Source organism: Electrophorus electricus, chromosome 18 (assembly GCF_013358815.1).
Source record: "Electrophorus electricus isolate fEleEle1 chromosome 18, fEleEle1.pri, whole genome shotgun sequence".
Lineage (NCBI taxonomy): Eukaryota > Metazoa > Chordata > Actinopteri > Gymnotiformes > Gymnotidae > Electrophorus > Electrophorus electricus.
The window spans coordinates 16,906,335-16,919,855 of NC_049552.1; the positions used below are offsets into that span (position 1 = coordinate 16,906,335).

The following is a 13,521-nucleotide window of genomic DNA, read 5'->3' on the forward strand; positions in this document are numbered from 1 at the left end:
GTGTGTTATAACCATCTATACAAGTGTGTTATAACTACATATACAAGTGTGTTATAACCATCTATACAAGTGTGTTATACCCAGCTATACAAGTGTGTTATAACCATCTATACAAGTGTGTTATACCATCTATACAAGTGTGTTATAACTACATATACAAGTGTGTTATAACCATCTATACAAGTCTGTTTTACCCCTCTATAAAACTGTTATATCCTTTTATACAAGTCTGTATAGTTACCCATATAACTATTATATCCTTCTATATAACTGTTATATCTATACAAATCTGTTATAACCATCTATACAAGTGTGTTAGAACCATCTAGACATGTCTGTTATATCCATCTATATAACTGTTATATCATTCTGTATAACTATCATCTATACAAGTCTGTTATACCCAGCTATACAAGTGGGTTATAACAATCTATACAAGTCTGTTATACCCATCTATATAACTTTTATATCCATTTATCTAACTTATACCCATCTATATAACTATTATATCCATCTATATAACTGTTATATCATCTATACAAGTCTGTTATATCATCTATATAACTTGCATCATCTATACAAGTATGTTATACACATACACATACTATACACATCTATATAACTGTTATACCCATCTATATAACTCTTATACACATCTATATAACTGTTATACACATATATATAACTCTTATACCCATCTATATAACTGTTATACACATCTATATAACTCTTATACACATCCATATAACTGTTATACACATCTATATAACTTTTATACACACACACACACACACACACACACACACACACACACATATATGTATATATATATATAACTGACGTTTGTATACAGTGGCAATGACACTACAACAGTACCTCAGTGAATGTATGTGTTAGGTAGGTGTATGTGATGGAGCGACTTGTAAATGGACGTCTTAAGTTTCTTAAAAGAAAAACACAATGTAAGACCAAGATGTTGGTAAACACATATTTGAAATGTTGGTGAAAAGCACTTGTTGCTTTATTCCATGCTGTCTACAAAAGCTCAATGCAGACTCTTACATGAGTCACAGAAATGCTGTTTACTGGAGGCCAGAATGTACTGGACTGGGACAGTGATTCCGACTGTTGTGTGAAACAGTAGTGTAAATAGCTGTGTATGAGCAATGAAACTGTTTACGTATGTTGAGTGACATGGAGTGTGTTTAGGTGTGTTGGGTGACATAGAGAGTGTTTAGGTATGTTGAATGACATGGAGAGTGTTTAGGTATGTTAAGTGACATGGAGAGTGTTTAGGTGTGTTGGGTGACATGGAGAATGTTTAGGTGTGTTGGGTGACATAGAGAGTGTTTAGGTATGTTGAGTGACATAGAGAGTGTTTAGGTATGTTGAGTGACATGGAGAGTGTTTAGGTGTGTTGAGTGACATGGAGAATGTTTAGGTGTGTTGGGTGACATGGAGAGTGTTTAGGTATGTTGAGTGACATGGAGAGTGTTTAGGTGTGTTGGGTGACATGGAGAATGTTTAGCTGTGTTGGGTGACATAGAGAGTGTTTAGGTGTGTTGGGTGACATGGAGAGTGTTTAGGTATGTTGAGTGACATAGAGAGTGTTTAGGTGTGTTGGGTGACATGGAGAATGTTTAGGTATGTTCCATGCTGTCTACAAAAGCTCAATGCAGACTCTTACATGAGTCACAGAAATGCTGTTTACTGGAGGCCAGAATGTACTGGACTGGGACAGTGATTCCGACTGTTGTGTGAAACAGTAGTGTAAATAGCTGTGTATGAGCAATGAAACTGTTTACGTATGTTGAGTGACATGGAGAGTGTTTAGGTGTGTTGGGTGACATGGAGAGTGTTTAGGTGTGTTGGGTGACATAGAGAGTGTTTAGGTATGTTGAGTGACATAGAGAGTGTTTAGGTATGTTGAGTGACATGGAGACTGTTTAGGTGTGTTGGGTGACATGGAGAGTGTTTAGGTATGTTGAGTGACATGGAGACTGTTTAGGTGTGTTGGGTGACATAGAGTGTTTAGGTATGTTGAGTGACATAGAGAGTGTTTAGGTATGTTGAGTGACATGGAGACTGTTTAGGTGTGTTGGGTGACATGGAGAATGTTTAGGTGTGTTGGGTGACAGAGAGTGTTTAGGTATGTTGAGTGACATAGAGAGTGTTTAGGTATGTTGAATGACATGGAGAGTGTTTAGGTATGTTAAGTGACATGGAGAGTGTTTAGGTGTGTTGGGTGACATGGAGAATGTTTAGGTGTGTTGGGTGACATAGAGAGTGTTTAGGTATGTTGAGTGACATAGAGAGTGTTTAGGTATGTTGAGTGACATGGAGAGTGTTTAGGTGTGTTGGGTGACATGGAGAATGTTTAGGTGTGTTGGGTGACAGAGAGTGTTTAGGTGTGTTGGGTGACAGAGTGTTTAGGTATGTTGAGTGACATGGAGAGTGTTTAGGTGTGTTGAGTGACATGGAGAATGTTTAGGTGTGTTGGGTGACAGAGTGTTTAGGTGTGTTGGGTGACATGGAGAGTGTTTAGGTATGTTGAGTGACATGGAGACTGTTTAGGTGTGTTGGGTGACATAGAGTGTTTAGGTATGTTGAGTGACATAGAGAGTGTTTAGGTATGTTGAGTGACATGGAGAGTGTTTAGGTGTGTTGGGTGACATGGAGAATGTTTAGGTGTGTTGGGTGACATAGAGAGTGTTTAGGTGTGTTGGGTGACAGAGAGTGTTTAGGTATGTTGAGTGACATGGAGAGTGTTTAGGTGTGTTGGGTGACATAGAGAGTGTTTAGGTATGTTGAGTGACATAGAGAGTGTTTAGGTATGTTGAGTGACATGGAGACCGTTTAGGTGTGTTGGGTGACATGGAGAATGTTTAGGTGTGTTGGGTGACATGGAGAATGTTTAGGTGTGTTGGGTGACATGGAGAGTGTTTAGGTGTGTTGGGTGACATGGAGAGTGTTTAGGTGTGTTGGGTGACAGCGAGAGCCAAGCTGTTCCTGTATTAAATGATTCCCTACATTAATTCACCCACTTTTCTCTGTATCTGGGAAGTTTTCTCTCTTTCTCTCTGTGCCAAGATTAGTTTTCTTCATCTCCCGGAAAGTTGCAGACTCCAGGAATAAATCTGAGTGGCACACGCATGCCTGCCCCTCTGTGATGGTGGCACTGATGCAAGGTGCCAGTAATTGTGTGTGTGTGTGTGTGTGTGCGCACACGTGCATGTGTGTGAGTGAGAGAGAGCTTATGAAAAAGGGCAGATGGTCGCAGCTGTGCTCTTCCTCGTGTTCCTCGTCTTACACTCACCTCATCACTCATCACCTCTAGAGCACCTGGGAGAGACTGAAGATGGAACCAAATGTGAAGGTGACACAGGACTCGCAGAAACCTGAAGCTAAGAGCAGTAAAAGAATAAAACTTCAGATGAAATAGTTTATGCACTGAGGGCTTTGAATGTGATGTTACAGTTGAAACATATTAATATTAAAATGATTTTAAAAAGGTTGGATTATAGGAATGTCTGTAAAACTGTAGTTTGGGAGTGCAGCAGACAATCAAACCTGTTTGATGACTGAGAACCAGCTGCACTCGTGAAGTCACATGCAGCGTGAGTGAAACAACTGGGAACATGAACTCAGATGCTTGCTCACACACACACACACTCACACACACACACACAGCAAGCGAGCCAACAACACTGAGCACAGGTGTCCAGCTGTCTACCAAGTACACACACACACACACACACAGTTGTGTGGGAACTCGGAAAAGCACAACAGCTTTGACTTTGCCACTCCTCAGTGGAAGGAGGGCTGTGATTACGTTATTACTCAGCAACATGTTACTTTATCCATCGTGAAGCTGGGTACAAAGAAAAGGCAGAAACTAAGTATTGTTGGTAGATTCATTTTTGGTCCTGATCAAAGGCCTAAATAAGAAATGCGTGTGTGTGTATGCATGTGTGCATGCATGAGCGCGTGTAAGTGTGTGTGTGCGTGCGTGTGTGTGTGCTTGCTTGCTTTTCTCTTGCTTCACTGATGGCCACATAAGATGCAGCCTCTCTTCCACTGGGAGCTATTGGTCAAGGCCCTCACACTCAGGTGTGTGTGTGGGGGGGCACATGGAAGACAGTGTAATTGTTACATTTTGTCACCTAAGGGAATCCAGTCATTCCTCTGAACACAGCTGTAACCTATACATGTTTGTCTGGAGTCCTTCATACATTACCAAGCATATTTTATAAAGGGGAAGCCATTCCACGCAGCCTTAATCCCTAACCCATAAACCCTAACCCCGTAACCCTTCCTTTAACCGTAACCCTTAACCCTAACCCTAAACCATAACCTTCTATATATCCTAACCCATAATCCATAATCCCATAATCCCTTCTATATATAATATATATAACTGCTTATATATACCATAGCCTTCTATATATCCTAACCTTAACCCATAATCCCTAACCCATAAACCCTAACCCCTTAACCCTTACTTTAACCCTAACCCTTAACCCTAACCCTAAAGCATAACCCTTAATCCCTAACCCCTAAACCCTAACCCCGTAACCCTTACCTTAACTGTAACCCTTAACCCTAACCCTAATCCCTAACCCCTAAACCCTAACCCCTTAACCCTTACCTTAACCCTAACCCTTAACCCTAACCCTAAAGCATAACCCTTAATCCCTAACCCATAAACCCTAACCCCGTAACCCTTACCTTAACACTGCCCTCTTAAAGATGGCATTTATCACAGAATCATTTAGGTACAAAGAACTCTAAAGCACTGCACACAAACTGAAATCCAGTAGGACTGTGAGGTGGCGACAAGCCCCACCCACTTCTGTGTGTTCAGCTACAGTGGGTGCTCTGGGGTTTGGTGTCCAGTTATTGAGAGAATGAAGGAGTGAGAACAGAGACTCTGTGTGGTTCTGGTCTAACGTTTCTGATCTGTTCCTCTGTCCCTTCAAATTCAGGATTCATCCTTGATGACTTTGTGTCTGAGATATAATGATGTTTTGTGGTTTAATAAAGTGCAGGGGATAATGTCTCAGTCTGTGTGTGTGTGTGTGATCCAGAATGGAGCAGTTCCTGGAGAACAAGTGAAGAAGGATGAGAACTCCCGCAGAGGGAACTGGGGGAACCAGATCGAGTTTGTCCTGACCAGTGTGGGCTACGCAGTTGGTCTAGGGAACGTCTGGAGGTTCCCCTACCTCTGCTACAGAAACGGAGGAGGTCATTTCCCACTTCACTCTCACCTCAACCCCTTTCCACTAACATTATTTTTGTGTAATTGAGTCTTATATTGTCTTTTGTTCTTATTTTGGTGTGGATTGATGGATCTAATAGTTTCCATCAGTCGTGAGCAGTTCTGGTGGTGCTGCCATAACAGGGCATGATCACCAACATCCTGCAGCCATAGTGGCTCTGCCTCCCTGTGATGTCACGGCCCTACCAAGGCCACTGCTAATCAGAGCACCAGGAACTTGAACCAGACCAAACCAAAACAAGACCGGTCTCTCCTGTTCTGCACAAGCTCCAGTGCACCATGTGTGTTTAAGAGGGTTAGAGATGTATAGATGATGAGGGTTTGGGTCTTAACAGATTTTAAAGTGAATTGTGATTAAAATACATTTTCACATTTGCGGTCCTTGAAATTTTAGTTGTTATTCTTGAAAAGCAGTGTTACTGAAACCAGCAGTGTGCAGTACTGGAAGCAACGCTCTGTACTGGGTATCAGCAGTAAGAACTCCATGGAACTTGGTGTGTGATGCTGGTGTGTGATGTTGTGTCCCAGGTGCCTTCATGTTCCCGTACTTCATCATGCTGGTGTTCTGTGGCATCCCGCTCTTCTTCCTGGAGCTGTCCTTCGGCCAGTTCACCTCGCTTGGCTGCCTTGGTGTGTGGAAGGTCAGCCCCATGTTCAAAGGTCAGCTGCTTTTCATGGTCCCTCTGCACTGAGACACTCCCATTTTGACATCTCTGTGACATCACAGAGACAGTCCCTCTGTGATATCATTGTGACATCACAGAGACAATCCCAATGTGACATCACATTGACTTCACCAAGACAGTCCCATTGTAGCATTACAAACACAAGCTACTGGATACTGTAAATGATGTCACTTAAACAGAAAAGGTTTACAAGTGTTTAGGGAGTTGAACTGCAACCCATCGGCTAAACCAAGGTCGATTTGTTTATCAACAAAGTAGACTGGCTTTGTCCCAGAAAGTATGATCAGTGAATTGCCAAGAAAAGATTTTCAGTTCAGCAAAAAAAGAGGAAAAGATTGCCAAAAATGAAAAGTCTTTGCAAATGCAAACTTCAAACAACTTACAAAAAGGTCAAGCCTGACAAATCCCACACAGTTTCTGCGCTAGCTCTCAGATTCCACAATTATTCCAGAAACAGCAGAGAGGCATATGATCCAAAAAAAAGAGAATTCTCTTCCTTCTAAGGAGGGCAGTGAGGCGGGCAGTGAAGCGGGCAGTGAGGCGGGCAGTGAGGCGGGCAGTGGGGCGGGCAGTGAAGCGGGCAGTGGGGCGGGCAGTGGGGCGGGCAGTGAAGCGGGCAGTGAGGCGGGCAGTGGGGCGGGCAGTGGGGCGGGCAGTGAGGCGGGCAGTGAGGCGGGCAGTGGGGCGGGCAGTGAGGCGGGCAGTGGGGCGGGCAGTGGGGCGGGCAGTGAAGCGGGCAGTGAAGCGGGCAGTGGGGCGGGCAGTGAGGCAGACAGTGGGGCTCCAAACAAACATCCCTCCCAGGCTTTCTTCTCCCCAAGAGGACAGTTACCAAACTATGTTCAAACTAATTATATTCAAATTGAGAGTCCCAGTTCCTGGTTAAACAGAACCAAAAAGGCAAAAATGCCTTGAGAATAAATAATAATGACCTTATTCATTGTATTAAGACATACGCCTTCACAGTAAAATTTTCAAAAAGGGTCATTATAACACATGAGAATTACAATGTTCTAAAGAAGTGAATGCACCTTCCATGAGCCTGTGTGCAGTGTTGCCTTATCACGTTCTGTCTGACCCTTCCAGTTTGGAAAAGCTCTAGAGATCCTCTAGACTTGTTTATGGCTGTGGTAGATCTAAATATGAACCCGACACAGATGAATCTCAACCCCACTGCCCCGTTTAATCCATGACTGTTTTTTTCTGCGCCCTGACCCTCCTTTCCTCCTCCGCCTTGCAGGTGTGGGTTATGGGATGATGGTGGTCTCCACCTACATTGGCATCTATTACAATGTGGTAATCTGCATTGCCATCTACTACTTCTTTATGTCTATGACCAATCTCCTGCCCTGGACGTACTGCAACAACCCCTGGAACACGCCGGACTGCAGCGGCGTAGTGGGCACGGCGCACACCAACGCCACACTGGCCAACGTCTCTGCTGCACTGTCCGCTGTCACCAACATGGCCAACCGCACCAAACGCACGAGCCCCAGCGAGGAGTACTGGAGGTTGGCGGTGCCCACTCGGTTTCAGCTCAGTGTTGCGCGCACACACAGTCACACTGGGAAACTGGTTATTTATGTAACTGGATTATTTGTTTTCAGACTGCTGACTACAGTCATTCTCTTGAGCAGTTATCTGTCCAAGCCTGGCTAGACCAGCGTGTTTAACCCTGATGCAGTGAGATTTCCCTATTCATGCTGTTGTTTCACTGTGCTGTTTCAAGAACCTCAGCTTTAACATGCATGCAGTTCGCTGCTCGGTTTCCTGCATGGTAGCACTGGTACTGGTGTATTGGTATTGGTGTATTGCTACTGGGCCCAGTTTGCAGGAAATGCTTCAGCCGCAGTATCCAGTATAACAGAACTTTCCAGAGAAAACGTAGCAAAGGCTTTGCTGTATGCGTTGGTAAGGATGGTTTCTGACAGCAGGCTGGTTCTGTTGCTGCAGCGTTTGTGTGAGATTAGACGTTGCAGTACCGGTGGGTCCTTCATTCTGACAAGCCCGACTCAAGCAGGGACGCTCGAGGAAGAGGCTGGCAGACAAGCAAGACAACGGGACATGATGTTTTTGTTTGGTGTGTGTGTGTGTGTGTGGGGGGGGGGGGGGGGGGGGGGGCGGTGTTCTGAATGTGCTTGCAGAATGGGAGGCTTTGACAGGGAGGTGTGTGTGTGTGTGTGTGTGTTGAATGACTTTATAAACGGTTTGTGCCTAGCTCCTCGAGCTGTGCTTATCTCTGAACTATGAAAGGCTTTTCTGTTGTTGCCTTCTATCAGTTTAGAAGCTCATTGTGGGGTCTAGGTTGTTTTGATTAGCCGTGGCCTTCAGATATTCGATGGTTTTAGACAGTTTCACATTTGAGCAGAATCTCCCAGCATCCCAGCGTCCCCCCCCCCCGTATCCCAGCGTCCCCCCCCGTATCCCAGCATCCCCCCCGTATCCCAACATCCCCCCCATATCCCAGCGTACCCCCCCCATATCCCAACATCACCCCCCGTATCCCAGCGTCTCCGCTCTCCCTATATCCCAGCATCCCCCCCGTATCCCAGCGTCCCCCCCCGTATCCCAGCGTCTCCCCTCTCCCAGCATCCCAGCGTCCCCCCCCCGTATCCCAGCATCTCCCCTCTCCCAGCATCCCCCCCGTATCCCAGCGTCCCCCCATTTCCCAGCATCCCAGTGTACCCCCCTCTCCCAGTTTCCCCCCCCATCTCCCAGTTCTACGTTCACTTCTTTTAAATGTGAATTCCTTCCCTTGCTTACTTCTCACTTGTCCCTTAGGAACTACGTGCTGAACGTCTCTGATGGCATCGGAAACTTTGGGGAGGTGAGACTGCCCATCCTGGGGTGTCTGGCCATCTCCTGGGTAGTAGTCTTCCTCTGCCTCATCCGTGGGGTGAAGTCCTCAGGCAAGGTATGCTGGCTTCATCTGTTTGTGAATCTCCTCCATGTCAGCACTGCTATGGTGAGCAGAAACCATGCTGTGAGCACACGTGCTGATTTGCTTTGGTTTTGGGCTCTCTCAGGTGGTGTACTTCACTGCAACCTTCCCCTACGTGGTACTCACCATCCTCTTCGTCAGAGGCATCACACTGGAAGGAGCTATCAGCGGGATTAAGTACTACCTCACACCACAGTGGCAGAAAATCCTGGATGCCAAGGTCAGCACACCACACAGACACACCTGGAAAGGGCTGTGTTGGAACATGACTGTCTATCTGCACTGCTATACCTTAGTGTGTGTATGTATGCGCACGCGTGTGTGTGTGTGTGTGTGTGTGTGTGTGTGTGTAGGTGTGGGGTGATGCTGCATCACAGATTTTCTACTCCCTGGGTTGTGCATGGGGTGGTCTTATCACCATGGCATCATACAACAAGTTCCACAACAACTGTTTCAGGTACTGAACGTGAACGTGCTCTGTTTCAGGTACTGAATGTGAACGTGCCCAGTTTTAGGTACTGAACGAGCCCAGCTTCAGGTACTGAACGTGCCCCGTTTCGAGACTGTTCACTTTAGTCATCTTACTCAGATTTGTTAACTTAAAAGTGAATTTAGATCAAACTTTTTTGCTGTGATGTTAGTGCAAACTTTTTATTGGTGTTTTGGTGAAGGGGAGAAGTAAATGTATCTTGATGTGTGTGTGTGTGTGTCTAACCACAGTGATAGAATGGTTACATTTTAAATGGGAGGTATTGCGTGTACTGCAGTAGATGGAAGGCTGAGCTGTGTGGATATGTGGGTAAATGCCTGCTGGTGAGAAGTGCTGAGTCGTGTGTACTCAAAAGAAGAGATAAGGAGATAGAAGACTCCAGAACATCTAACCTTCGCTCCACATAGCAGGCTTATCCAGGAAGCCTCTTCAGTGCCCCCTTGTGACATGTTATGATAACTGCAGTTTAATGTATATCTTGACTATACAGGAAAAGGGGATTTAGAAACAAATGGAGATGTTCATATCTGAGCACAGCCTGGTAGTGAGGCGGGGTGACCTGGCGTGGCACAGCGCTCACATGGTGCTTTCCGTTCCCTCCGGGGCTGTGACAGGGACAGCATCATCATCAGCGTGACCAACTGTGCCACCAGCGTCTACGCTGGCTTCGTCATCTTCTCCATCCTGGGCTTCATGGCGCACCACCTTGGGGTGGATGTGTCCCAGGTGGCAGACCACGGGCCGGGTCTTGCCTTCGTCGCCTACCCCGAGGCCCTGACGCTTCTACCCATCTCACCGCTCTGGTCCCTGCTCTTCTTCTTCATGCTCATCCTGCTAGGATTGGGCACACAGGTAACCCCGCCCACCTTGCATGTAACCCTGCCCACCTTCATATTTTCACTGTCAACCTGGGGAAAAACTGCTTCAACTCTTCTGAATGTGGTTGTCCATAACCACGTGTGTCCCGCTGAGCAGTTCTGTCTGCTGGAGACGCTGGTCACCGCCATAGTGGATGAGATCGGGACAGACTGGATTATTCGGAGAAAAACCTTCATCACTCTTGGAGTGGCCATAGTTGGCTTCCTCTTAGGAGTGCCCCTGACCACACGGGTGTGTTGCCTGTGAACGCGCATACACGCTCACACACACACACACACGCACACGCACACACACAGAGACACACACACACACACACACACACACACAAAGAGACACACACACACAAAGAGACACACACACACACACACACACACTCACTCACAGTGGGTGTCCCCCTTGTGGTTGCAGGCAGGAATATACTGGCTGTTGCTGATGGATAACTATGCAGCCAGCTTCTCTTTGGTCATCATTTCCTGCATCATGTGCATTTGTATTATGTATGTCTACGGTAAGTCCTCCACCGCCAACGCTAGGCAGTGTATCCAGGCAGGGTTGTGGGTGGAGCCTCACTGAAGCTGTGTTCCCATTGGCAGGACACAGGAACTACTTTAAGGATGTGGAGATGATGCTGGGATTCCCTCCTCCTGCCTTCTTCAGGATTTGTTGGAGGTTCATCTCTCCGCTCATCATCTCAGTGAGTGAGGCCACACCCCAAAACAGCTATTAAACACCCCTGTGCCCCAGATCAGACAGGTCACACGTGTGTGTGTGTGTGTGTGTGTGTGTGTATGTATGTGTGTGTGTGTGTGTGTGTGTGTGTGCGTGTGTGTTTATGTTTCATGCCCTCCTCTGTCTGCAGTTCATCCTGATCTTCACAGTGATCCAGTACAAGCCCATCACCTACAACGACTACGTCTTCCCAGACTGGTCTCTCGTCATCGGCTTCTGTATGGCCTTGTCCTCGGTGGTCTGCATTCCCATCTACAGCATCTTTAAGATTCTCACATCCAAGGGCTCCACCTTCTCAGAGGTGAGGCATTGCGGTCACACACACCGTTTCTTTGCTTTGGATAAGTTAAACATTCACACAGGATATTGTGTGGTGGTCCAAGCTCCAGAATGTCATTTCCATGTTTCTGAATAAACTGAAGTGTAAGAGTCGGTCTGCGTTAAACGTCCCCGCGAGGTGTATCAGGTCCAGCCTGCTGCTGAGGGGAGATTACGCCGGGGTTTCTGCCAAGTCAGCCTTTTCCTGAAGAAACGCTTCCACGCGATAAGGCTTTGAAATGAGGGCGAAGGAGATTTTCCCTAATCGTCTCGCCCTGATTTCCATCTCTCCACACTGCCTTTCCCAGCGGTTGAAGAACGCGTTGAGGCCGGATCCTGATTGGGGCCCGGCGCTGCCGGAGCACAGGCTGGGCCGCTACGCCTCGCCGGGGCCAGAGGGCATGGACATGCGGCCAACCACAGGTGAGCTGGAGGAGGGCCGGGAGGCGGAGAAAGAACACAAGGATGAGATGGGCAGCAATGGCTCCACGCTCAAGCCCACGCCCACTGCATAGGGACAGGGTCCGGGGCCAGGGCGACGCCCCCACAGCCGCAGGCCGAGGAGCAGGCCACACTCGCTGGAGAACCTTTACATATTGTAAGGGCTTTATTATTTCTAACCTCTAGAGAAATCGGTTGTCATCCAAAACCTTTTTCCTTTTTAATTTTTTAATGCCGTTTTTATTTTTTAAGTAAAAAAAAACAAGGTATGTTCATGTGCAGGAAGCATTTTTTCACATACCCACCAAGTGTACAGTTGTGGCATACGTGTTTTTGTTGTTTGTTTATTTGTTTTTCCTTTTTTTTCTTTTGTGTAGAATTATCCAGAAATATGTCTGCTGTAGTTGTAGGCTACTGGTGTGTAGGGCGACGCTCCGCGTGCTGGTCAGTTTAAGGGCTGAAGACCAAACGTTCTTTGACTAGAGTAAATATATCCTGACATAACCATTTCCTGGCATCTTTTAAGGTTTCCATGTGTTATTTATGTTTTTATTTAGCCACACTGTACTGGGCGTAGCCTGGTGCCTTCACATAGCTCCACCTTTCCGTCCTTCTCCTACAGGACGCGGCACAAAGGACGACTTTCGCCTTCAGCCCATATGAAAGCACATTAAAGTCCCAAACCCAATCTCAGGGTGTCCCACAGCCCTCTAAAGCCATGAGATCACCAGTCATTAGAAGAAATATCTTCATTATAGCCTGATTTATTCGTTTTGATTTTACCTAAGAGGGGATGAAATATTTTGTAAGGGTTTTACGTGGCGCAAACTACCACTGACCAGTCGATTTAAACCTGAAATGCATCTTGTGGGTACCAAGCAAAAAAAAATCCAGACCACCCTCGTGCAGGCGTGTATGTGTGTGTGTGCATGCAGGCGTGTGTGTGTGTGTGTGTAGGCGTGTGTGTGCGTTCCAGAGTGTGTGTGTGTGTGTGTGTGTGTGCAGGCGTGTGTGTACGTTCCAGAGTGTGTGTGTGTGTGTGTGTGTGTGTGTGCGCATGTGTGTGTGTGTGTGCAGGCGTGTGTGTGTGTGTTTGTCTGTGTGCATGCAGGCGTGCATGTGTTGGTTTTCCTTCTCTTTCTTCTGTCCCCCGATCTGTCCTCAGCACACTGGGAAATCTGTGTGTGCGTGCGTGTGTGTGTGTGCGTGTGTGTGTGTGTGTGTGCATCTCAAAGCACTGGAGAGCAAAGGAGTCTAGGAGAGAGATGGAGAGAGAGGGAGAGAGAGAGGGAGGGAGGGAGGGAGAGACCAATGTGGGAGAGAACATTTTGATTAAGGAAAAACATGTTTGTAGAGCCTAACTGAAGAGTGTCAGTGTAACTCATAAGAACTTTGAACTGTTCGCATTTGTTGATGCATAGTTTCATAGTAAATAGCAAACAAGGAAGATTGTTTGTTTATTTTGTAAAGATTCTAGCGTGCCCTGAAAAATAATTGTATTGTTTACCATTCCTCATCCACGGCTTGACCATTTCCCTCCATTTTCTGTTTTGTTTTGGAGGACAAGGGGACTAAATACCACTAAAGCACAGACACACCTGGCAGGAGAGGTGTACCATGGCTGAGCGTGTGGTGTTTAAGCAGTGTGGTGTTTGAGCAGTGAGTCGTGTCTGCTGGGCTGTTAAGCGACTGCAGGACTGTCCATATTGTCTGATCTTGGGTTAGGGTCAATTAGGGTCAGAGCTAGGGTAAGTTAGGG

General features: G+C 46.5%; 1 protein-coding gene across 3 annotated transcripts in view; it reads left to right on the plus strand.

The window, feature by feature from the left end:
* slc6a9 (solute carrier family 6 member 9) overlaps positions 1–12,710 on the plus strand; it is a 35,999-nt gene extending 23,289 nt beyond the window's left edge. For all 3 annotated transcript variants that reach the window (XM_035536314.1, XM_035536312.1, XM_035536311.1), the window contains 12 exons: positions 5,088–5,244; positions 5,807–5,938; positions 7,205–7,475; positions 8,746–8,878; positions 8,991–9,125; positions 9,259–9,362; positions 10,010–10,247; positions 10,371–10,505; positions 10,683–10,782; positions 10,868–10,968; positions 11,134–11,304; positions 11,630–12,710. In XM_035536314.1, coding sequence (XP_035392207.1) covers positions 5,088–5,244; positions 5,807–5,938; positions 7,205–7,475; positions 8,746–8,878; positions 8,991–9,125; positions 9,259–9,362; positions 10,010–10,247; positions 10,371–10,505; positions 10,683–10,782; positions 10,868–10,968; positions 11,134–11,304; positions 11,630–11,836 — 1,884 coding nt within the window. In that variant the 3' untranslated portion in view covers positions 11,837–12,710. The remainder of the gene's footprint in view (positions 1–5,087; positions 5,245–5,806; positions 5,939–7,204; positions 7,476–8,745; positions 8,879–8,990; positions 9,126–9,258; positions 9,363–10,009; positions 10,248–10,370; positions 10,506–10,682; positions 10,783–10,867; positions 10,969–11,133; positions 11,305–11,629) is intronic.
* Positions 12,711–13,521: the final 811 nt, after the last annotated feature.